A 24850-nucleotide genomic window follows, 5' to 3' on the forward strand; every position below is an offset into this window, starting at 1 on the left:
TCAGGTTGTTCCTCTTTCTTACTACATGACTTTTCCAGGATACACTGAGGCACTAAAAAGCTTTATTGAAACTAAAAAGTAACATTGAAACAATCAAGCATAAAAGTACTTTTTAATTTTAATTTCAATTTAATAAGCAAAGGAATCTTGTAAATGTAGTGTAGATGCCTCTTTTTACAAATGATAAACAAGCCCAGAGTATAGTAAAATAACTAACTTGCCAGAGGTCATTGTTGGTATAACTAAGTCTAGAGCTCAAGGTTTTTTTTCCCCCCCCTTTTCCCATTAGGCTTTCAGTTTCAAGCTCAAGAGACCTTGAGCTTGAAAGATCATTGTGTCAAATTCTCTTGTTTTTTGCTGATCCAAAACAATGATTTCAAACATTTTCTTAATGATACTTTCTCCTCTTGTGTTGTCCCAAGAAAATCAAAGATGAAAATTTAAGGGGATAAAAGCTTAAGACGTTGAAGAGCTAAGCTGAGAGCTTGCAGATAAAGGCTGAGGGAAAATTAAGTCTCTTTTTAGCAACTTTTATTTATGTTTTACATCCAAGTGAAAACAAAGCTCAAATCTGGAGACAAAGGAACTGAGCCCTTTTGTTTTTTGACTTGGATAGACCAGCTATTTCTACAGTTCCCAATCCCCTTCAGAAAAGACCACATGACTACCTTGGCCTGTTTCAAATCTGTAGACCCTAGTCAAAAAAAAGTGGGCAGGAAAAGGGGTCCTCATCCATGCATAATTAAAGCTGAGTATGTCTAAAGATAGCTTATCTATAGTTTAGGATCTATGTCAGGAAGTGTATAGGATTTCTACACAATTGATTACTATTTTAAAAAAAACAACACAAAATCAGAATTTCTATATTTTAGAGATAAATGACATTTCCCCCATGACAAAAAACTAGACATTTTAGATTCTTGTGACTAATATCAATTCTATGTCTTCTCACCCCTAAGTAAAATTCAGCAACTCCTTTAACATGACTTATAACTGGATTATCAAGAGATACAGTAGGAAATAGTTTTTTCCCTTTAATCACTACAGAATTTAATGTCTGCACAACAAAGGTAATTTTGAACACATGGTAGCAAGTTTCAAATATTTTATTTTTTTATTCATATAGTATGAAGGTTCCTAAAGATCCCACACAACATGATGTAGCATGCAGAAGAAAAACTAACATTCAACATAAACCATTCCCCCCCCCAACACAAACTAAAAAACAAAACAAAACAAAAATCCCCCAATAAGGAAATGTTTGCACTATTTTCTATAACGCCAGCCAAGATATGCACAAGCAAGAGAAATAGAAAGCATTTGCTAAAATATCTGTAACAAATACTTATGTACAAAAAATTCACAAAAGACTAGTTCCCCCTTGAAGCAGAGCACATGGCAGTTGACACTGGAACAGATCAAACCACTGGCTGGGATTATAAGCCACGTACTGATCCAGAGGAAGAAAGTTACATGTAGTGGAGATTTTCAGTTTGAACATTAACATTTACCAAAGTTTGGCAACATTATCTTTTTAAATTATGCAAATTATGTAAACAAGAGGTACATTTCAAATCGATCTACATGCAAAACTCCATGTCATGCAAGGACACCAAGCACCTGGATTTCTCTCTCACAGACAGAGCCCATGATGTGCAGCACTCAGTTGAAGGAACAGCTATGGCAGATAGGTGCTCAATTTAAGAAGGTTCATACAACCTTACTTTTCTATTGCTGATTATAAAACCAGTTAAATAGAAAAACTAGGAAAGACAGTACTGCCCTAAAAGTTGAATTTTTTTTTCCAGCCAATAGTACCATTGCAGAAAAGGAAGGGTAGTTGGTAGAACATGATTCACTACTTTTATGTCACACAAATATAGCAAGTTAGCCTCCATTACAAATCATGATTTGGGCAAATCTAGAAATAAATGTCACTTTCTAGACCTCTTACAGAGATATAGTACAAATTTGGATAATGGAAACTTTCTATGGCATAGGTTAACAAGATTTTCCCCTTGTATGAAATATACGTGTATAAATATGTGTACATAATACATATATACACGCATTAAATATCAATTGCTACCTACAATAGGTTACATTACCTGCATTCTTCTAGTGCAGAAGGGAAACATGATTCCAACATTAAGTTTAACGACAAACATTTTATCTCACTACACAATATATCAAAAGTGAGAACTCTGGATAATTGCCTGATATTCTCAAATCCTCATCTTTAAGCAATGCGTCAAGACAAATCTAGCTGTCATGTATAAAATAACCCATTACAATTGATAATTTACATTACTGAGGGATATTTTAATAAATGTAACTGTTTCCACAGTTACTAAGTAACAGAATGAAGTGGCCATAAGCAATGCAGTTACTATATGAACACAAGGACTAGTTCTTGGCATTAGCATGGAAATAACATTTTTTTCATTCATCAGAAGTATATTAAAAGCTGCTCAGCAAAGAGACACAGTCCCTGGTAATATATTAACAGGTATAAATAAACTTATAGACTCCTGTGTTACAAAAAAGTAATTAAGGTAAATAGCAGGAATTTAACAACGCTTTATCTGTCAAGAGACATTTGAATATCACAGGAAAAGGAAAACAGATAACCTAACACCCAGTTTAAATTTTACAGACTTCTACTATATATATAAAACTGTGTGAAATAAAAGTAAGTATATATCCATTTCGAACTGTTTATGTTCTGCTTGGCACTTTTGTATTCTAGTTTTGCTTCTGAATCAAGTATATTTAAATTAAAGCCAACCTACTACATATAGAAAGCTACATATATCTATATATAAATATTTACATATGTATATATAGATATTTCCTTGTTATAAAAGATGAAAAAAAAATAAATTAAAAAGCCAACCCTTCCCTTTCTCCACCACACTGATAATGCTCTTTTCCATCTTGCTGTCCTTCAGACTTTAAAGTGCTACACGGAGTTATTGAGAGAATAAGAGTTCAATAACACTTAGTTGGCTTCATGAGGCTCATGTTGGAAAATGTGGCTTCACAGAGAAAAATACTTCCATTTAAATACACAGATAGCGTTGCTGGACGTCTTGAGCAGATCTTCAGAGATGGAGAAGAAAGCAAAAGTGTTGGGTGGTGCTCTAAAGAGAGTCACACATCTACCACCATCTTTTTGTGGATATCTAGGCCTCCTACAACCTGAAACAAACATGAACAAATGAAGCTTAACACAAGCTGAGAAATCTCTCTTTATTAATGCAATAGCCTTGCCAAAGTTACAATATAAACAAACAAGCTGCTGCCTCAAATCTATTACTCTCAGGAACCGGAACTTTTCACAAAGTTGTCTCAAATTACAATTTCTCATGGGTTCTCTCTCTCTCTTCTCCCCCTCCCCCAAGTCAACAGATGATTAGTTTTTAATACGGATAAAAATGACACTTAATTATATTTGAAAAGCTAACTTTACAGGCCTTTTCTTTGTGCTCTGGGAACTTAATATAAGACGGTTAAACTCAGTTTTAAAAGTTGTTCTGAAAATCCAATACAGCTTCCCTGATTATTCTAGAAGAATAACCTATTAAGAAATAAAATGACAAATGAGTGAAAATTACTGTGTATTATTTTCTTATGGACCTAAATTCTATTACATAAGATATCTAATGCTACTTACTATTACTTAATAAAACTTCTGCTATTAATGTTATTTATTGACAGGTAATATTAATATTAATGAGTGAAAATTACTGTGTATCATTTTCTTATGGACTTCTATTATGTGATAGATAGCCAATAATACTATTATTTAGTGAAATTGCTGTCATTTAATGACAGCTAATGTATTTAACAAAACACTGCTAAATGAGTGAAAATTATGTTTATCATTTTCTTATGGACTTAAATATAAATACTATTATTTAGTAAAATAGCTATTATTTAATAAAAATACTATTAGTAGAACTGCTTCTACTAATTAAATAAATCATCTAGAACTGTTTAACAAAATTACTTTTAATCATAGCTATAAATTATTTAATAAAATGGCTATTTATATAAAAAGATACTATTATCTAATAAGAAAGCTAATACTATATTACTTAACAAAATAGATAAGCTAAGTATAAAATCATCTGTACCCCAAATACAGCCACAGTTACTGACTTGAATACATTTCCTTTACATGTAACCAACCACCTGACAAATGAAAATAAAAGCAACCCCAGTTTGGGTAAACTTAGTGGCTATAATCTGCCTATGCTGATGAGAATTGCCTCTCTTTTTAGACTACTGTTGCCTGTGTGAGGTAATAAGAAGAAAATCCCTAAAGCTGCTCTAGGAAATTCTTTCTCCCCTCTTCCCTCTCCAGCAGGTATCTAGCTCTGGCCTCAGCCATATTCCTTAGCCCTATATTGCTTCTCATCCTCGGAAACACATTCTTTCTCTGGGGGTAAACTACCCATGCTCCTTGAACCTGCTTTTTCTTCAGAATCTTCTTTCAATTCTCTGTACCCACAGACCTAATAAAAGTCTACCTACACCTATACAGCAAGCTTTCTTTGCAGTGGCAGTGAAAAATGGAGAAATAGGATGAGGCTGGAAGGATAATAGATGGTGCTCAAGAAGTGGCTGCAGCTTGACTCTTGAGCTTTGTCTCCAACTGCTCCCCCACTCCCCATGCCCTCTGCTATGCAGTCAGTGATTAGTTCTGCACTTTCCTGGACATGGCAAGTCACTTTAGGCCTCCATTCTTAACAGTGCTTCTTTTACACATACACTTTATAAACCCTTAAAAAATAAACTATGTTTTATCTGTCCTTATAAATTAGATTCAGAGAATGCATGTATCTATTAAAAAATTACTTTATGTAGAGTTGAGAAATATAGAGCTTTGTGAACAGGTGACTATATTAAATTTCTTAATTTACTTAATTAGTTAATTAACTATATTAATTTTCTCTAATCTCTCCCTGTAGTGACAGGGACTCAAACTACTGTAACAGTTGACAATTACATACATTTTAAAAAATGGGACCTGTAATTTCATTGGCTAGGAAATCCCAAAGCAGACAGGATCTTGTTGTACAGCTTCTAGAGTCTTAGAAAATGCACTGGGAGGAACTGAGCATTTAAATGGCTTGCTCACAATTATGTATATATTTGGTAAGATTTTTGTGACACTGAGGCTAGCTCTCTACCAAAGTAACCTTGCAAAACACTTTGCAAATGTTATCTCACTTGATACTACATACACCTTGAGGCAAGCAGTATGGGTATTTTTTTTATTCTTTCAGAAACAAAGTGTAACTACTGTTATATGGCTTGCTCATAATCACCTAACTAGTAAATATAAAGAGATAAAAATGGAACCTGGGCATCTCCTGATTCATATTCAGCACTATTTTCTTCCCTAATAGATATCTCTAATAATAGAAAAATATCATTCCTTCAATCACAGATTGCATAGTTAAACCCAGTCAATTATTAAACAAAGATACAGCTGTGGTAAAGCTTAGCTTTAGCAACAAACAGCTGCTCACATAAAAGAAACATGCAAAATAAATTGTTAACAGAGAAACAGAATCAAAACTATTATTATTCTACTTGACTTTATGATTAGAGGTTTTGTTTACTTAATGAGAATTCAGTTACTGGTGCCACTAGTTTATACATGATAATATTAATTACTCATAACTATAAAAAATTTTAATTTCTTGATTTTAATGCCCCTAGTAAAATAACTAATTTTAAAAGAGTTTAAAGTTACTTCTGTAACAACTTAAAATTGATGTAAAAAATAAGATATCTATATTGAATGGCAAAGCAGAAATATAAAATCTGTAATACATATACATACAGCACAGAATTCTTCAAAGGATATTCTTCCATCTCCGTCCTTATCTGCATTAATTATGGTTTTGTCTACAATTTGTTGTAATTGTGTGTCTTTCAGATTGTTCCCCACCATCATCTTCAGCACCTGGAAGAGCTCCCCATTGGAAATATAGCCATCTTTATCCATGTCATAGATTCGGAAAGCAACTTTAAAAAAATTAAGGAATAGTTAATGGCCAATATGGTGTACAGACACAAACACACATACGCGCGCATGCGCGCACGCGCACGCGCACACACACACACACACACACACACACACACCATGAATACTATATAAACAATTCCAAAGAATCCCCATTTATAACATTTGATAAGAATCTGAAAGCAACTTAATTACCAATACTAAACTATGGGTTTAAAATTCTCAGGTCTCATATACATTGTTATTCCACAAATACTATTAGAAAGTTTTATTCTATTTCTCTCCCAAAATACAATGATCCGTGTTCACTGGGCACAATGCATCAGTAAAAACTTGGGATATTTATTTCAGAATATGAAAATAATTTTTTCTTTCTTGTAAAAATATTTATTTTGCAAAAGATGAGGCTAAAGCAGTATGGGTATTTCTTTTTTTTTTTTTTTTTTCTCTTTCAGAAACAAAGTGTAACTAAGGTTATATGGCTTGCTCATAATCACCTTACTAGTAAATATAAAGAGTTAAAAGTGGGACCTAGGCATCTCCTGATTCATATTCAGCACTATTTTCTTCCCTAAGGTATCTCTAATAATAGACAAACATCATTCCTTCAATCACAGATTGCATAGTTAAACCCAGTCAATTATTAAACAAAGACACTGCTGTGGTAAAGCTTAGCTTTAGCAACAAACAAGCTGCTCACATAAAAGAAATAGGCAAAATAAACTGTTAACAGAGAAACAAAATTTAAACTATTTTTAAAGGGTTTTTTAAGGGCTTATATAGCATAGTAAAACTTGTAATTAGTATCAACAACTTATAATATTCTGGAAATGTGTTTAGAAAAATTACACATTTTTAACCTGTATTGGATTGCTTGTTGCCTGGGGTAAAGGGGAGGAAAGAGGTGGGAAGAGAGGGAGAAAAATTGGAAATACAAAGTTTTGCAAAGGTGAATGTTGAAAATTGTCTTTGTATGTATTTAGAAAAATAAAATACTATTTTAAAAAGGTTTATAGTATCCTAAAATATGATGTTCACTCCTCCAGGCAGTTAAAACATTAAATACTATATTAGAACTGATACAATGAAATGTATTTAGAAGAAGAAAATGAAATTTGTCCATATACTTCTTTCTAACTAAAAATTGAAATAAGTGGAAAGTGGTACAGTAGACAAGAAAAAAAGATTCACTTGATCCAGAGTCAATTAGAATTCAATTCAAATCTCAGCCCTAAAACTGGCTACCTGGACAACTGGACAAATTCACTTCACCTCTTTCCACCACCATTTCTTTATCTATAAAACTGAGGAATATGATCCCTGGGAGTTCCTTCCAGTGTTAAATTCTATGATTAAAAAGTATTAGGTATACATTCCTCAAAAAATCCCTGACTAGTTTTTTGAGTATTAATATTTACACCAAGAGGTTTAGACAAAGAAATTTTCTTTTTTAAAAATACATAATAAATGTATATTATAAAAGCAGTTACTACAATGTGAAAAAATTAAGATACTTACACCTTAATTTCTGTTCTTTATCTCCTTTGACACTGAACTGAGAAACTCCTTCAATGAATTCTAAAATGCAAAAAATACAAAAATAGCATTTATAAATCAGAGGATCATAATGTTTTCTCATTGGAAATGATGACTATTTTACATATTCATAAAGAAAAGGATTTCCATTCATTTTCAGAATATGAAAACGCTTTCATAAATAAGGACATTGTAACATTCATGGAAGGAGTTACATTTAAAAACTTAAGAGTGTGATTAAGATCATTGCCTAACATTCTGAACATGATAGTAAGCACAGAAATACATCATACCTTGCCTAACAAGAGCTTTCCCAACAGAAACAATGATAAAAATTCAATTCAGCTCCTATGTGGTAGAGATTTCTTATAGATAATAGGGCCCCTCAGATGCTCCTCAGATGACATTGTGTTGATGGCATCAAACCCTAAATTAATATAGCGGTTTCTCATTTAAAAAGCTATTTTTTTTTAAACAACCAACAACAAAACAAAAGTGGATGAATTTTATATTCACAATTGTCAAATTTAAAGGACGTGAAAATATCCAAATTTTCATAAAATTATGAAGACAAATTTATAATAACCATTTACAAAACAACTTCAGAACTAGCAGATTGTCACTGTAAAATCCATAATATGGTAAAATAATCCTGGCTAAGATAATATGCACACTTACCCTTATTAACTGTAGTCCATTTAAAATTTTATATCATATATTCCCACATGCTAAAAATTGGCTTTTAAATTTAATCAACAGTGAGATTGACTTTTAAAGTTAAACAAGGATATTCTATGCACAAGGAAACAATTTGGTCAAAATACTTATTTTGAAGAGTCAAATATCAGTTCTTATTTTCCTCAAACTAATTTTGTAACAATAAGTAAACCTCTTAAAGCTTTAGTGACATATTCAATTTTAATGTATTTTCACAAATAAATTTTCAATATATTCAAGTCCTGATGTATATGGAAACTATCTTCTTGCAATATGAATTAATACTAACAAAAAGACACATAAGAACTAATGAAGGAAACACACATTTCTTAAGATTCTATACTAAAATAATTTTCTTACCTTTGAAGTCTACTTCTCCATTTCCATCTGTGTCAAATATATCTATTACTCGCTGAACTAATGGGTTCTGTTGCAACTCAGGCAAAGACATAAACTCTTCCACACTCAAAGAACCAGAGTTGTCCAGATCAAGCTTCTTAAATCTCTTTCCTAGCCTTTTAATTTCATCAGCATCAACTAAAAAAAAGAAAGAAATAGTGGCAAATGATTTTTAAAAATCAGTTTTAATATACTAAAGTTATCGTAGAACATTCTTCTGGAAATTTAGTAACAATCTGCAATTATGACATAAGCATAAACTTTACGTGTTCCTATAATACCACTCTGATAAAGTTTTACTAATAAATTTTATAGTTGTTACCTTTTTGTTTGCCAATGCCTGCCATAATAACATAAAATCTGTAATTTAATAATAGTGTGTGGGAGTCCCCAGGACTTCACAGAAGGATTAGATGTTTATCTTATCTTGATGGTCATGTGGCTTTCTACTAAGACAAGTAAATCCCTTACACTGTCTGAAAGTACTATCCCTTTTATTCTTAATCCAATTTGTTTTTCTTTTAAAATAATTTTCTGTTCTGTTGCAACTCAGGCAAAGATATAAACTCTTTCACACTCAAAGAACCAGAGTTGTCCAGATCAAGCTTCTTAAATCGTTTTTAAAATAATAAAAAGCATATCATGTCATCAGTGTAATACAGGGAAAAAAGAGCATGAAATTTTAGGCAAGCACTGGATTCTGATACAAGCTCATTGATCCAATTAGCTGTATAACCTGAGGCTAGTCACAATTACAATCTTAGACATTTCCATTTCATTGATGAACAAAGAATCTCTTCTCTGACAAGCCCTCTAGGTAAAAGTCACCTATACCTTCTAATTTGAAAGGCCTCTTGATCCCTCCCTTGCTCTCTTTTTGCTCCCCCTCCCAAAGCCCTATGCAAATATGAATAGCCCCAAATCCAGAAGGGGAAAAAACTTTTCTAGATGTAACAAAATAATAATAATAATAATAATAATAATAATAATAATAATAATAATAATAATAATAATAACTGTTAGAAAACCTAGAAAGTCAAAGTTACAACCTCTATGTTTGGCTTAGTTTAAAAAAAAAAATTCTTTGAGAATTGATTGTCTTTCATATCCTATTTCCTTTCTTGGCTTAGATTTTAAACAGATCAAAGAAGTAAGACAATAGAATTAATCGAAACATATTAAAACATGTAGAACACCAGCCCCAAAGTCAGGAGGACTTCAATTCTGGTCTCAGACACTTAACGCTTCCTAGCTGTGTGACCTTGGGCAAGTCACTTAATTGCCCCAGCAAAAATAAATTAAAAAAAAACAAACAAATAAACAAACAAATGAGACTAAGAAACAGTCTGAATAATTTATTCTCCTTAGAATTATATATTTTCGTGTAAAGATATTCAGAAAAGTTTTATTTTTGGCACTTGAACATTCACATCTACTCTAGCAATGTGGGCACTTGGTCCTCAAATTCATAATGTACTATTTACTACATTAGGATAGTTATTCCTAAAAGTTATAGTGCTTTTCTTTTTTTCTGGGGTAGGGGGCACTTTTCCTATCACTAATATCGCTAAAAGTCTTTGATAGTTGCAAAATTTGATTAGTTTTTGGGAAAGAAAGAGATGAACAAATGTACAATCACCATTTGCCTAATGAAGGTTTGTCCCAGTTTTTCCAGCACTAATTTGCAGTGTATCTTCACTGACCAATCCCCAAGCATCCTTCAAGGATCAGCTAAAATTCCACTAAAAAGGACATTTTTCCCAGTCCTCCTTAATCTTAGTGCCTTCCCTTCAAGATTACTCTGAATTTATCCTGTTTATTGATTGTTGAAATATTGTCCGTCCCCCTCCCCCCCCATTAAACTGTGACTTCCTTGAAGACAAGGACTCTCTTTTACCTTTTTTTGATAGTCAGTAGCCTGGATAGACACAAAATAAACTCTAGTTCTGACACCCATTGCCTGCTGTGTTTAACAATTCTGCTTTTCACATAATAGTTTAACTGATAGCTCTTGTCCTTTTGAGCCTGATGATGTATTATTTTGATAAATATCAATGTTTTATTCCTGTCAGAAATACTGTCTTAGAACTATTTTTTAATCTATATATACATAACAACAACACTATGACTAAGAAGGTAAGACTTTTGGCTTTATAGGTATTACTGATAGTGTTTTCTATTAAATGCTGAGCTTTGAAAAAATAACAAAGGCTGGTTCATGCCCAAAGATTTTGTTATTAATATCTTGACCAATAGTGAAAGACACTGTATTAAAAATCTAAATTAAATTCTCTAAAAGCAGAGATGTAAAGTGCGGGCTAGCTCCCTGGTGGGCCTCAGGGTCAGCCAGAGTCAGGATAAATTAAAGTCCTTGGTCTTTAGGGGGAGAAGTGAAGGAGGCAGGCAAGCAGAATCCTGGCTCCTGGAGTTCACAGTCACCAACCTCTCTCTTCCTCATCCTGCTGCTAAGTGACCTTTGGCCTCTTTCCCTCCACCCTCCAATTCTAGCCTAAGATTATCTTAACACCATACATTCAGCAAGCATCTAGGGTGAGAAGAGCCATTATCCAAATATATGCTAATAGACTCATTATGTCACATAAAATAGATAATTAGCCTTAAGTGATCGGTTTTCTGATTCAAGCATACCTTTTTGGAATTTCAGACCTCTACACAGAGGTCCCTTAATTTTTTTTTTTCTTAATTGTGTTATGCATCCCTTTGGCACCTTAGTGAAGCCTTTGTAGCTCTTCTCAAAACAATTATTTGGTTGCCTGCATTCATAATAATGAAATTAAAGATGTAATTCTGTCCAAGTTCATGGACTACCTGGATATCTATCTACACACTTGCTTTTTCCATGCACTCCCAAGCAAAAAAAGAACAAAAAAGACTTAAGGGGGCAACTAGGCTTGTCTTCCACAATCAGTGGTAATCAATCTCTTATAAGCCAAGATCCAAAAAAAGCCCATTCAGTTTGATCTGTTTAACTTATTTGAAGTCCTACTGGATTTCGGCAAGTTGAGCACTTTTTATTTGTGGTTTCCAATAATGAAACAAGCAATTCTGCTATACATAAAACATGATAAAAAAATTTTTTTAAACTACCCTCCCAACTGTTTAAAAGTAGAAAAATTTATAAGATCTCTAATAATTTCCTTCTTTGAGAAGGAGGTCAGTAAACTTACTTTGTCATAGGGGCTTTGTTTGAGGGAAAATATATAAAAATGTCATTTTCAGCAAATGGATTTACCTTCCCAAGATGTCATTTTAGATGTTATGATATGCCTATATGGTAAGATATTCTGTCCTAAAATGGTTATTCTCCTTTTCTAAACAAATTTCAAATAAAAAATTTTGCAAAGGCTGGGTTCCTAGATGATAAAGGTTTTTGTGTCCATGAGGTAGATGATTTAGTAGTAAGTATTCAATCAAAATAACGTTTAATCAATCTGGAAAGAAATCTATTTTAAGAGCTAAATTTAGCCATAATTAAGCTTTTAAATTAAATTATCTCTCAGACAAGGGTCTCTGAACTCACCTAAATGCAGACACCAAGATGCAGATTATGCATCACAACACTTCTTCCTTTCCAAACCTCAAAAACAGAAGCTATAATTAATTCCCAAATACTAACAACTAAAAATATGATTCTTGTAATGTCTGAATTTAAATAAATTCTGCCACAATACATAAATAAGTTTGCTTTAAGTTCATTTCTATGGGATGCTAACTATTTATAGAAAGTCTTATTGGAAAGATTATCCCATCAGTTAAAACCCTCATTTGAAGAATGAAAAAAAATTATTTCAGAAAAGTCTGAATGTTCTAAATATTCTATACATCCCCTACTACAATGATTTGAGCACCAATGCTCTAGTTCTATATCTTTGTTATTTCACTGTTTCAGAGAAATGTAAAATGATGATTTTAAAGATTTCTTTGATTTTTCAAGTATCTTACTTAAATGTTTAAGGGGAAATAATCTGTAGAAGCATTTAGTATCCATCTCCTATGCCTCAAGATTGTTATGATTCTACTTTCAGTTAGGGAAGCAAAATAATTTTAATTCCTCTCTCTTAAATGTGCCATCATTTCTTCAACCCTATATGATCTATAGACAGTGAGTAAATTTACCTACTAATTTGGCTACACCTGAAAATTACAGACCCAAGGAAACAAGAAATTGCCAGGATTTAGTGGTCAGAGAAGCTTGCCCTCGAGTTCAGGAGACAGCATTCAAATCCTATTTCTAAAAGAAAAAGCACATTATCTAGGGCTCTCTCTATATGCCGTTTTCCTTAGTAAACAGAAAAGACTAGTTGTTTCATTCACCCAAGAAATACTTAAACACCTATGTGCTAAAAGCTTTTGAGATTACAAAATAAAAATAAATTATATAGTTTTATTCCTCAAAAAAATTTAAATGCTCAAATGACTATCAATCTGTCAAACTAAGTACAGGTGTTGTTCAGTCATGCCTGACTCTGTGTCCCCATTTGGGGTTTTCTTGGCAAAATTTACCATTTTTTTTTTCTTCAGCTCATTTTACAGGCAAGAAACCAAGGCAAACATTTAAATGTCTTGCTCAGGGTCACATAACTAACAAGTGTCTGAAGCCAGATCTGAACACAGAAAGATGAGCATTCCTGATTCCTGTCCTGGTCTGGCACTCTCTACCAGGTTGCCTCCTCTATGCCAGGCATTCTGCTAAATGCTTCATAAATACTTTATTCTATCCCCACAACCACCTTGCAAAGTTAGGTGCTATTATTATTTAACAACTGAGAAAATTAAGATTAAGAAAGAATAAAAAAATAAAATAAAAAGTTCAACAAAGTTAATCAACCCATTAAAAAAAAGAGTTTCCCATCTGGAATTGTCCACTTCTACAGAGAAGCAGCTGCCTTCTCATATAATTATACTTTTGTAGCATTTGGTTACAACTGTTTCATCCTCACTCTTTCCATTTAAACTCTTAGTCACTGTGAATATTCTTTTTTCTGGGTTTGCCCAGCACCTGCTCTAAGTTCCTATATGTCTTCCTCTATATTGACCATATTCATCATTTTAACTCCATGTCTTTTTTTAAAAATCAATGTCTTTTATTTTTTTTATATCACATTACTATTTTCACAGTAACTATCTGTCTTCCTTATCCCAGAAAGCCATCCCATGTAATAAAGACCCCCCCCAAAAAAAGGAGGGGTGAGGGAATCAGCACAACACTTCTTATCTACTGAAGGGAAAGGAATTTGGGGGGTAAAGAAGGAGGAGTATCTTCTCCTGTCTTCATTTCAATCATTCTTTATAATTTGAGTATATTCACTCATGATTTCTTTGATTTGTCCTTTTATTTCCATTAACAATGACTGTTGTAGTTACTGTGAATAATTTTTTTGGCTCTGCTTACTTTACTTTTCCTGAGGTCATGCAGCTTTACATGCTTCTTTGTGTTTCTTACACACATCAATTCTTATAACAAAATAATAGTATTCCATTAGATTAATGTACTACAATTTGGTTATTCACAAAATAGATGGGAAATATATAACACATTCCATTTCTTTGCTATCACAGAAAGTGCTGCTATAAATATTCTAGAGTATATAAGGACTTTCTTCTACTTGACGGCTTTCTTCGGTTGTAAAAGCCCAGGAATGGAATCTCAGGTTCAAAGGTTATGGACAATTTAGTCACTTCATTTACATAACCCCAAATTGCTTTCCAAAATAACAGTGCTATTTATTTCACAGAGCTTCACCAATACATGAACTAATGTGCCTAACATTGCCCTCCAACAATAAGTATTGCCAATTATTGTCATCTCTGTCATTTTGTAAGGTGTGAGGTAATACCTTAAAGGGCTTTGGATTTTTGATTTCTCCAGTCATCAGTAAATTTGGACATTCTATTTTTATTTATTTATTTTTAAAAGCTTTTAATTTTTCAAATTACATACATGCATAGTTTTCAATATTACCCTTGCAAAACCTTGTGCTCTTTATTTTTTTCCATTTTTCCTCCCTCCTAATCCCCTGCACCCCCTAGACAACAATAGGTTAAACATGAGCAATTCTTCTAAACATATTTCCATATTTATCATGCTGCACTAAAAAAAATCAGATCAAAAAGAAAAACAAAAACAAAAGCAAGTAAAAACAGAAGTGAAAATACTATGTTGTGAAACATATTCAGTGCCCCCGGGTCTCTTTCTGGATGCAGATAGCTCTCTCCACCACATGTCTATTGGAAATGGCCTGAATCACACCTCATTGTTGAAAAGAGCCAAGAATTTGGACATGCTTTAATGTTGTTGTGAAGACTTTGCAACTCTTCTTTAGCAGTTCTTTGAGACTATGTATGAAGGAATGGCTGTTATACATTTTAAAAATGTTTATATATTTTGATTATCAAATACTGGTAAGAAAAATATTTTCCCCCCATTTGACCACTTTTATATCCTAATGTTTTTTTGAAGTTATTATTAATTACTTTTAAAAATGCATATTGTTTGGTAATTCTTTTTGAAAAAATCTGTTAATGTTAATTATTTTATCATGTTTGTAAAGAAATGATTACCCCTTCTTCCCCCAATATCATATTAGCTATATCCCAGAGATTTTGCTGTTCTGTTTCATCATCACTGATTTCTTTCACATAATTATTTTCTATATTTCTTCTTTAACTCACTCAGTAAGGTCTTCATTTGGTTCTCTTTTGTTTGTAGTCCTTGAAACAATGTTTATTTTATTGTGCTATGTTTTGTAAAAGATGTATTTATTACTTCTGCTTTTTTATATTTGTTTTCAAAATATCTATTTCTTAACACATGGTTCATCTGGTGCTGAGAAATATGTGTGTTCCTCTGCAGTTCCATTTAGAAGATGCCGTCTTTTAGCTCTAGTTTTTCCTAGCAATTTATTTATTTTTTAAAACAAAGAGGAACACTGACATTTCCTGTCACTATTATGTTACTGTCTGTACAACTATTTAGTTGTAAGTTTGGATGGCAAGACAAATAGAGCATATAAATTTAATAGTGATGCTTGTTTGTTGGTTCTTTTCAGCATAATAGTTTCCTTGCTTATCCCTATTTTTTCGTTTTGATTTTTGCTATGTCAAACAGCATAGCTGTGACTCCTGATTTTTTTTGGATTCACTTAATGCACAGGGAATTTTTTTCCATTCCCTCAGTTTTATATTATGCACATGTCTATAAAATGTTTTTCTTTTAAGCAACAGATTGTGAGATTCTCTTTTCTTCTGTCACATATTTATTTTTACTGAACTATTTAAAGTTCACATTTAAATATAACATTTAAAGTTATGAGAATTAGGTTTATATTTTCTTGTCTTTAATTTTTTTTAAATAAATTATGACTTTTTTTCTCCTCCTGCTATAAACACATCTCTTCAGTCCTTGTAGCTTAATTTTTTAAAAAGGAAATTCTATTTTTATTGATTTTCTTCTGATTCCCCCTCCCATTTCTTACCCCTTTCTCTTTTGAATTTTGCTTATTAGCTACTTTTTCCAGTTAATTCTTTCCCCTTTCTAAATTAGCTAAGGAAATTCTCCCTCTCTGCTCCCCTTCACTAGTTCATTAGTTTTTAAATTTACATTTTTTAGATCCTTTCCAGAGAGGATTTTTCTCCCTTCCTCTATTCACTATTTAGCCTTCATAGCCCCTATGATTTAATACCTTTCTATTAACTGCATTCTTAATAGAATCAAAAGTTTTGCGGTACTCTTTCTTTTAAGTCACTGCCTTGTGGAAGTTACCGCCATCTCAACATGCTCCCTTTTTTCCACTGTGCCTCATTTTCAGTGGGGTGGGGAAAGGCAAAGTTCCGTCCAAGTCCCAGATTGTGCAGCTCAATTCTGACTTACATTCTCCCCTGATCATTCTCCTTTCTGTTTTGCCTCAGAATTTCCTCCCTTGATTCATGTCCTCCAGCTCCCTCAGATTCCAATTACCAATAGGACTTCTGACCTTCCCCTTTCAATTTAGGATGAGTGGTCTTATCAAGCCCTCTAATCCTTAGATAATAATTGCAAATTTTCTGTTCCTGAACAGTTTGAGAGGTCATATAAATTAGAAAAAATGTCACATGACTCAGAAGTTGTCCCAATATTTCATTACATTCACATTTCCTGATTTGGTAAACCATTCACTAATTTATAGTTTCTTGTTTTTTTCTACTACAAAAGTACAATATATCAGTATTTTGGAATATTTAGAGGCTTTTCTTTTTATCAATAACCTCTTTAATAATGAGTATTTCTGCATTTTGATCTCTTTTCCAACTTGTTTCATATTATATAATGAGTTGTCTTGACTTACATGTCTTATTTTTAGAGTTTTAGAGCATTCCTTCAAATGCTTATTAATAAGTTTACAACTCTTCTTTGGAGAACTATTTATGTCACTTTGGAACTTCCCTCCATATTTCAGATATGTTTATCCTGGAACATTTCTAAACCAAGCTAGTCCTTTTTCTCAGAGGTGAGTTATTCCTAGAGCCTCCATGGTGGAGAAGGGCCCAGAGCAGCTAACTTCCATTCCTTTTCTGGTGTGGCATATATAAGTCTAAACTTTTAACACCATTCCCCAGGTTGGATATCTTTCTTCAAATACTTCTTGTATGTTGTCTTCCTATATGTAAGCATTAGCAGTGCTTTAGCAAAATATATGCCACTAAATAATTACTTAGTATATACTTTTTCCCTCCTTATTAATCTATTAGGGAATGGCTTGTGGTTTTATATATTTTTATTAGTTGGATATCAGTCTTTCAAAAATGTTTAATGAAATTTTTTTCTGCAGTTAAATGCTTCCCTTTTTACAAAGTAATCTTCTTGAGAGTATTATTTCATTCTTTAGATCCATAGAACCTATAAAAGAGGGCACTTAGCCAATAAACATTGGATATTTTAGCTGCACTGATTATATTCATGTAAAAGTTTTTCAACTTCTGTAAGTAAAATTATCTACTTTATCTTTAGTAATAACCTCTCTTCTTTGGTTGGTTAAGAATCTCCTAAATATAAGTACATTTTCACACAAATGTGTGATTTGAGTCTATATATTTTTTAATGGTAGAACCCCTGATATCCATATCAAATATCCATTTTGAATTTAGTTGCATACTTTGTCAAGATCCAGACAACACTGCAAGCGACTGAAAATTGGCCAAAAACAGTTAAAGCCCTGTGTTCCAATGTTGCCTCTGGAAACAAACTGGTTATATGACCAACCACAAATAATTCAAGACTAAATTATAGAATACTGGTAATCTACACTAGTGGAGGGAATTTCCTCACTAGGAACTATTATCAATGAAATCTCAAGATTGAAAAAAATAATCAAAATAGGGAGGAAGGTATTTATTTATTTACTATGTACTAGGCATTATGCTAAGTAATGGAGATAGAAATTTAAACAAATAGCTAGTACTCAAGAATCTTATATTCTAATGAGGATAAAGATTATACATAAAGGGGAAACCAAGAAACATGGTTTTGAATTGTGAAAGTCAGAGAACAAAAGACTTGGGAGGGAATGAAGGATGGCCTGGGTCTCTCTACAGGATGCCTGCCACCCATCATAGGGATATTGCCAATTGGAGATGAGTGCAGGGCCTACAGAGGGATATTCCAGGTTGAAAGGTGGCAGGATAGTTGGATATTCCAGGATAAGGAGGCTCTAGTCACTGAGGAAAATTTTCAGATGAATCCTCTTATGTTTTTGCTTTGTAGGGTTTTTAAAAACAAATGAGTTTTATTTTTTCAAATGCCTTTTTTTCTGCACCCACTGATTAATCATTTAATAACATTTGTTTTTAAAAGAGAGCAAATAAAAGTTGACAAGAGCAATACTAACAACAACTATCATCTAACAGTGACTACAAGACAGTGATTATTTTATGCAGCATCTGAATGATTAAGTCAGTGCCTGTCAAATCTTCATACAGGTATGATCTGTCACTATAACTATAGTCACTACAGGCTCATAACTTTGTCACCACATTACAAACTGCCTTCAGCATTTGATAAGGGAGTATGTTAACTCAAGACTCATATGATCACAGGTCTAGACCTGAGAAGGTCTAAGATGAGAGGCTATCATTTTTTCCCCTTAATTTTTCTAATTTTATAGATGAGGAAACTGAGTCCCAGAGAGATTAAATGACTTGCTCATTAAGCCATTTTGCTGCCTGCTACTTTTCTATTTCAGGATGAGAACTTTCACAGTGCCATCTGGAAACTATGGCTAGAGGAATAAACCAATTCAGTTTTAGGACTCCTGCGTAGGGGGCATACCTGTCCTCGAGGCCTCTTCATCTTCTCCTTTCATCTTATCTAGCCACCCCTTGAATCATATTGTCACCTACTCTTTATCCCAATTCCACTTTCCATCTCTTACTTTAATTACAGTAATTGAATCAATACTACCTTGCTTCAACAAGGACTTCCTACCCAATGGATCAATCCCTCATCTGTGGCTCCCTAGACCAAAAAAAAAACCTTGGCTTAGCACCTTTCTATATGTATGTGCTGCAATATAAACTCATGGGGATGGGGGACAGGTAGAGTGTAAAACCAACTGTCTCATGTGTATCCTTGAATTTCCAATGCCTGGAAATTACATTATGCTTTTGATAGCTATAATTTGGTTTTCAAAAAACCCCTTAATTTGAAAAATTAAAGAATAAAAATGGTCAGTAAAGTTTGAAATTTTCAACAATTTAAAATCCTGTCTCTAATTTTTTAAAAATGACATTCAAATAAGCTCATAAAAAATTTAAAGAGAAACTCTGTAATAACACCTAAAGCTATAAGCAAAGATAGTTTAAAAAGTGTGGAAACACAGGAATACAAAGTAAAAAGCCCAAATCCAGAAAATGTGACCTACTATACTGATCACTGAGTTCTATAAATGCTGTTATCAATACACAAATAGACAATTGTTTGCTTTTTATAAATGCTTTAGCTGCAGACTCCATGAAGCTTAATTGAAATATGTATATGCACAAGAAATCTGAAATTTTCCAAATAAAATTAGATGCTCTTAATAAACAAAAATAACTTTTCAAATCAAGTCTGTAATATCAGATGGACTGTTTGCATTACACAGCTGTTTACAAAACCACTAATTTTAAAAAGCCTCATAGCAAATAAGATGTGGCAAGTTATATGTAGCAGCTAAATGGAACAATAGTTAAGAGTTCTGGACTTAAGAGTCAAAAAGACCAGGATTTAAACTGTCCTACTAATTGTGTGACCTTGGACAAGTCACTTAACTTCTGCCTTCTTAAGTTCCTCATTTGTAAAATGAGGAAAAATAATAGTGTCTATCTCCCAGCACTGTTGTGAGGATAAAATGAAAAATTATAAAGGGCTTTGCAAACTTTAAAATACTGTTAGCTATTAGATCCGTAGTTATGTTAACTGGGAAAGGAAAATCTTAAGTGTTTTTGCATTCCAAGTAGACGTAACAACAGATGAAACCACAGATGTAGTTACATTATGTTGCTGAAACTGATGGTAAAAAGGATTTCTACTTTGTTAGTATATTGCTAGTAATGCTTTATCAAAAGAAAATTTCAATATAACAGACAGATTTGAAATATGAAAATGATATAATACAGGAGAATTACACTGGAGTGTACACTGACAGCAATCAACCATTATAAGGACAAAATGAACTAAACATGAACTAATTAAAAATTTGGATCTTCATGCAATTTGGACATACCATATGCCTCAAAATTACTTGTATTGAGATAAGACAAATGATAGTTGATTTCCCTTCATGTAAACAAGAATGGATAGCAGATTTGTCTCCTGACAATTTTGAAATAACTATGAGCTGAAGAATAAACCTACTCAATCATATGACTAAAAAAAACTACAAATGTAAGAATTGTAAAAAAAAAAAAAAAAAAAAAAAAAAAAAAAAAAAAAAACAACCTGAGAACTACTTGCACATTAATTATTTTGTTCTACATTAAATTATTTTACATAAAATGTATGAAGGTGGTGACAATCTTATTTTAAAAAGGAAAAATATATAAACTTTAAGAAACTATGGTTAAATGCTGAAGTATAGATAACCACCTCTTTGGCATAATCTTCCATTCAAGTTTTCCTACTACTTAGGATCACTCCCTTCCCTTAAAACAGATGGAAAAGAAAAAACAAGCCTCACCCTTCTTGACTCATCTTCTGACTCAGAGATACTGTTTTTGTGAAAATTCTGCCAAATGGGAACCATGTTGTTTTTTCCACAGTTTACAAGAATAAAGAGAGTGATTTTTTAAAACCATTGCTCAAACCTAATGCCCATATATTTAATTTTTACTTAGTTTATCAAACATATCTCATAATTTTCAGCTTTCTAAAGCTTTGGACAAGTTCTAGGCTATTATGAAAATCATTATCCCCAACTGGCTATTAAATTTTATGAAGACAATGAAAGTAAAATGTGATTTATTAAAGTTAGACATCTTTTCCTTCAAAAGAATATTTCAATAATAGACAAGACTAGCAAATAACTAGATTGAGGGCCATTAAGGCTTTCTTAGATTCTTCCAAGAGGCAGGATAGTTTAATAGATAATTAGACTTGGGAGGCAGGGAGATGAGTTCAAAACCTGTATGATCCTGGCAAAGTCACTTAATCATTCACAGCTTGAGTTTCCTCATATATAACAAATAACACTTGCTTCACAGTGGTTTGTAAGGTACTAAATGAGATAAATACATGTAAAACATGTTAAAATCTTTAAAGTGTTAATAAGAACAGTATGAGATGTAACTATTAGTAGTAATTTCTTGATAAATGGGCCACACACATACAAAGGGGGGGGGGAAATTAGTCTCTGCCAGGAAAGGTATTATCTGAGGTGTGTTTTGAAGAAACAAAGGAATCAATGAAATATAGGCAAAAAGATGTCCTTTTTAGATATGAGGATACCATATGAGCAAAGCACAGCAGTAGATAAAATGTTATGTATGTATAACTAGCAGGCCAGTTTGACTAGAATAATAAAAGAACTTGAAAAAAAGTAGTATGAAAGAGAACTAGAAAGGTGGCTGATGGACAATTATGAAAGTCTTTAAATATCAAATAAAAGAGGAGAACCAACAAGGAACCACTTAAGACTTTTAAGTAGAAATGACATGGTTAAAACTTGTTTTAGGAATACCCATTTGGCAGCTTCATTGAAAACTAATTTGATAGGGGGCAGACTACTGAGAGAAAAGAGTAAGAGACTATTAAGAGGCTATTCCAACAGCAGGAGTAAAGAAAAAGAACAGATGTGAAGGGTGCAGCTGAGATGATTTAAACAAGACAGAAGCTGAAAAGCTACAGCATGAGTGAAACTAAAGAGTCAAGGAAGACCCTTGCTTCCTTGATAATCTAGATTTTCAATTTTTCTCTTTGTTTCTCCAGCTATTAGCACACATTACCTAATACACCAAAGTGCTTTAATGTATGTTTACTTGACTCCAAAACTGCAAACCTGGAAGATTATAAGGATGATAGTATCATCAAAAGAAATAGAAAAGTTACCAAAAAAGATTGGGTTTGGGGGATAGGCTTGGTAAAAAATATGAGTTATAATATATTAAGAGTTAATTGCTACTTAAAGGACATCCAATTGGAAATATCTAATAGCTATAGATATGAGTCTGGGCTCAGGAAAGAGAATTGAGTGAGATATATATAGGCTGGAATAATAAATAGTAAGTGCTTATAACAGTTTCCAGGGGCACTCACGTTTGGAGAAGGGAGAGGAAGTGGAGATATGGATGATGACCCAGGAAAAAATTCCAAAAACAAAACAAAAACAACAACAAAAACAAAAAACAAAACAAAACAAAACAAAACAAAACAAAACAAAACAAAAAAACTGGCCAGATAAATGGGAGAACCAGATGAAAATCCAAGAGTGGAGTGGGGCAGGAAGAACTCTTTAAAAGATGGGATAGGGAAACAAGCAAATACTGCAGAGAGGTCAAGATTGAAGGATGAGATGTGCAAGAAATTTTTATGAAAAAAGTCAATCATTAGATTTAAACAGTATTTAAAGAGAATGCTAAGACTTTAGGTAAGGAAGAAAGAACAAACAGATTGACACATTTTACAAGCTGAAAAAGATATTGAAAAGGGCCTATTGTGGATTTATTTTTCAGGGCAACCCTATTCTAGAGTCTCCTTTCAAGGTACTCTTCAAGTATCCCTCTCCTGGGCTGCCGTACCAGTGATTAGATAATCCTCAGTACATATATATACTCTGCTTAACTATTTGTCCTGGACTAAAACATTTCTACTTATAATTTAAGCTAGTAGCGATCTCAAGAATCTGTTCTGTTCCCTAATTTTAGGAGGGTACAAGATTATTAAATTTTATAGGTGAAGCAAAGAGACTCAGGGAGATTAAGGAATCTGCCCAAAGTCAATCTTTGAATTCAATAATTTTGTACAGAGCTTCTAGAATCAATAATCTTTCAAGAATTAGAGAAGATGTTATTGACTAATTTAGTCATGTCCAATTCTGTGACCCCATTTAAGTTTTTCTTGGCAACTATACCAGAGTGGTTTGCCATTTTCTTCTCCAGCTCATTTTACAACTGAGGAAATTGAGATAAACAGGATTAAATGATTTGCCCAAAGGCAATTGCACAGGTAAGATCAGTTTTGAACTCATGAATATGTGTCTTCCTAATTCTGAGCCCAATAATATCTCATCTACTGTGCTACTTAGCTGTACATAAACATTAAAAGACTTAAACCTTAGGAGGGAAACTAAATCTCCTTAATTTTCCTCTCCCAACTCAAAATAAGCCCAGTGGGAAGAAAAAGAAACAAACAAAAACACTTCTCAAAATGTGTACATGTATATGTGTGAATATATATATATATATATATATACACACACATACACTTGGTGTTACATGACTTGCTCAGCATCACACAACTACGAAGTATCTTAGGCCAGATTTGTACTCAAGTCCTCCTGATTATCTGTGCCAGCTAGTTTCTCTTTTATTTTTTATGACCTAATCTCTCCTGTTATGTATCTAAGCTCAAGGGTGAGTTTTTTTTTCATTCTTTGTATATGTATTCTAAGACCATAGCAAAGTATCTCATTATCTAGTCAAGAATAAATATTTACTGATCAATTCCTACCTTTTATTATCTTTTTTATGAATATAGGATAAAACTGATTTTTAAAATGTATATTTCACTTATTTTAGTGCTTCAGAACAATTTTTCATAAGGTCACTGAATGGATTGCAGGTTTTTTTGAGAACTTGTTTATATCCTTTGACCATTTTTCTATTAGGGAATGGCTGTGTGTGTGTGTGTGTGTGTGTGTGTGTGTGTGTGTGTGTATTCTGTATATATGATGATCAAATCCTCATAAAAGATAGTCAATGCAAACATTCTTTCTTATCCTCAATCAACAATGTTCCTTATTTTAGCTGTATTAACTTTCTTCATAGTTTTCCTCTCCCCATTTATAAGGTTTATATGAGGCTCAAATAAGAATTATGTAAAGTGCTTTGTAAACTAGAACTATATGACAACTAGCATAAAACACGATTATGGTCTATTTTGTTTTATTGAAGATGAACTCTATAAACACCATAAGAAACAAGCATTTTATTAAACTCAATACAGTTTAATATATTGCTAAATACTCTGCTAAAGGCCATCTGTAAAGGTGAAAAATATGAACTCTAAGATTTTAAAAATAAGCTTGAATTGTAGTCTTAATATTTCAGAGAGGCATTATTCTGTAAATTTAAAATGCTTATTTTAAAGATACAAAAACTTAAGTCCAAGAAAGTCCCATAGCAGGTTAGTGATATATTTGAGACAGGAACTCAGGCTTCTGGTTCCTAGTCCAATGCTCTTTAAAAATAAATATCCACTAAAGTTTCTGAGGGGGAAAAAGAACCACTAGGGGGCGCAGCACTAACAGTCTGACAATGATCATTGAAATGCTGGAGGGAGGGGTGGCTGAGGAAGATAAGAAATCCAAAGCATTTAAAGATTTGCAAACTACATGCCATATAAAATATGGGGGGGGGGGGGGGGGGGAAAGCAAATCTGAAGTTAACACAGCAATTAATTATTAAACT

The 24850-nt window shown here is 32.8% G+C and overlaps 1 protein-coding gene across 3 annotated transcripts in view; it reads right to left on the bottom strand.

Annotated features, from left to right (window-relative positions):
- Positions 1–1090: 1090 nt before the first annotated feature.
- Positions 1091–24850, bottom strand: part of PPP3R1 (protein phosphatase 3 regulatory subunit B, alpha) — a 95093-nt gene continuing 71333 nt past the window's right edge. For 2 of the 3 annotated variants that reach the window (XM_074287103.1, XM_074287101.1), the window contains exons 3-6: positions 8654–8830; positions 7559–7618; positions 5858–6042; positions 1091–3201 (exon numbers count right to left, since the gene is read on the bottom strand). In XM_074287103.1, the coding sequence (XP_074143204.1) occupies positions 3154–3201; positions 5858–6042; positions 7559–7618; positions 8654–8830 (470 nt within the window). In that variant the 3' untranslated portion in view covers positions 1091–3153. Of the gene's footprint in view, positions 3202–3238; positions 3581–5857; positions 6043–7558; positions 7619–8653; positions 8831–24850 lie in introns of those variants that run through there. The other variant, XM_074287102.1, reaches the window with a different exon arrangement.

The sequence above is a fragment of the Sminthopsis crassicaudata genome, chromosome 2, assembly GCF_048593235.1.
Source record: "Sminthopsis crassicaudata isolate SCR6 chromosome 2, ASM4859323v1, whole genome shotgun sequence".
Classification (NCBI taxonomy): domain Eukaryota; kingdom Metazoa; phylum Chordata; class Mammalia; order Dasyuromorphia; family Dasyuridae; genus Sminthopsis; species Sminthopsis crassicaudata.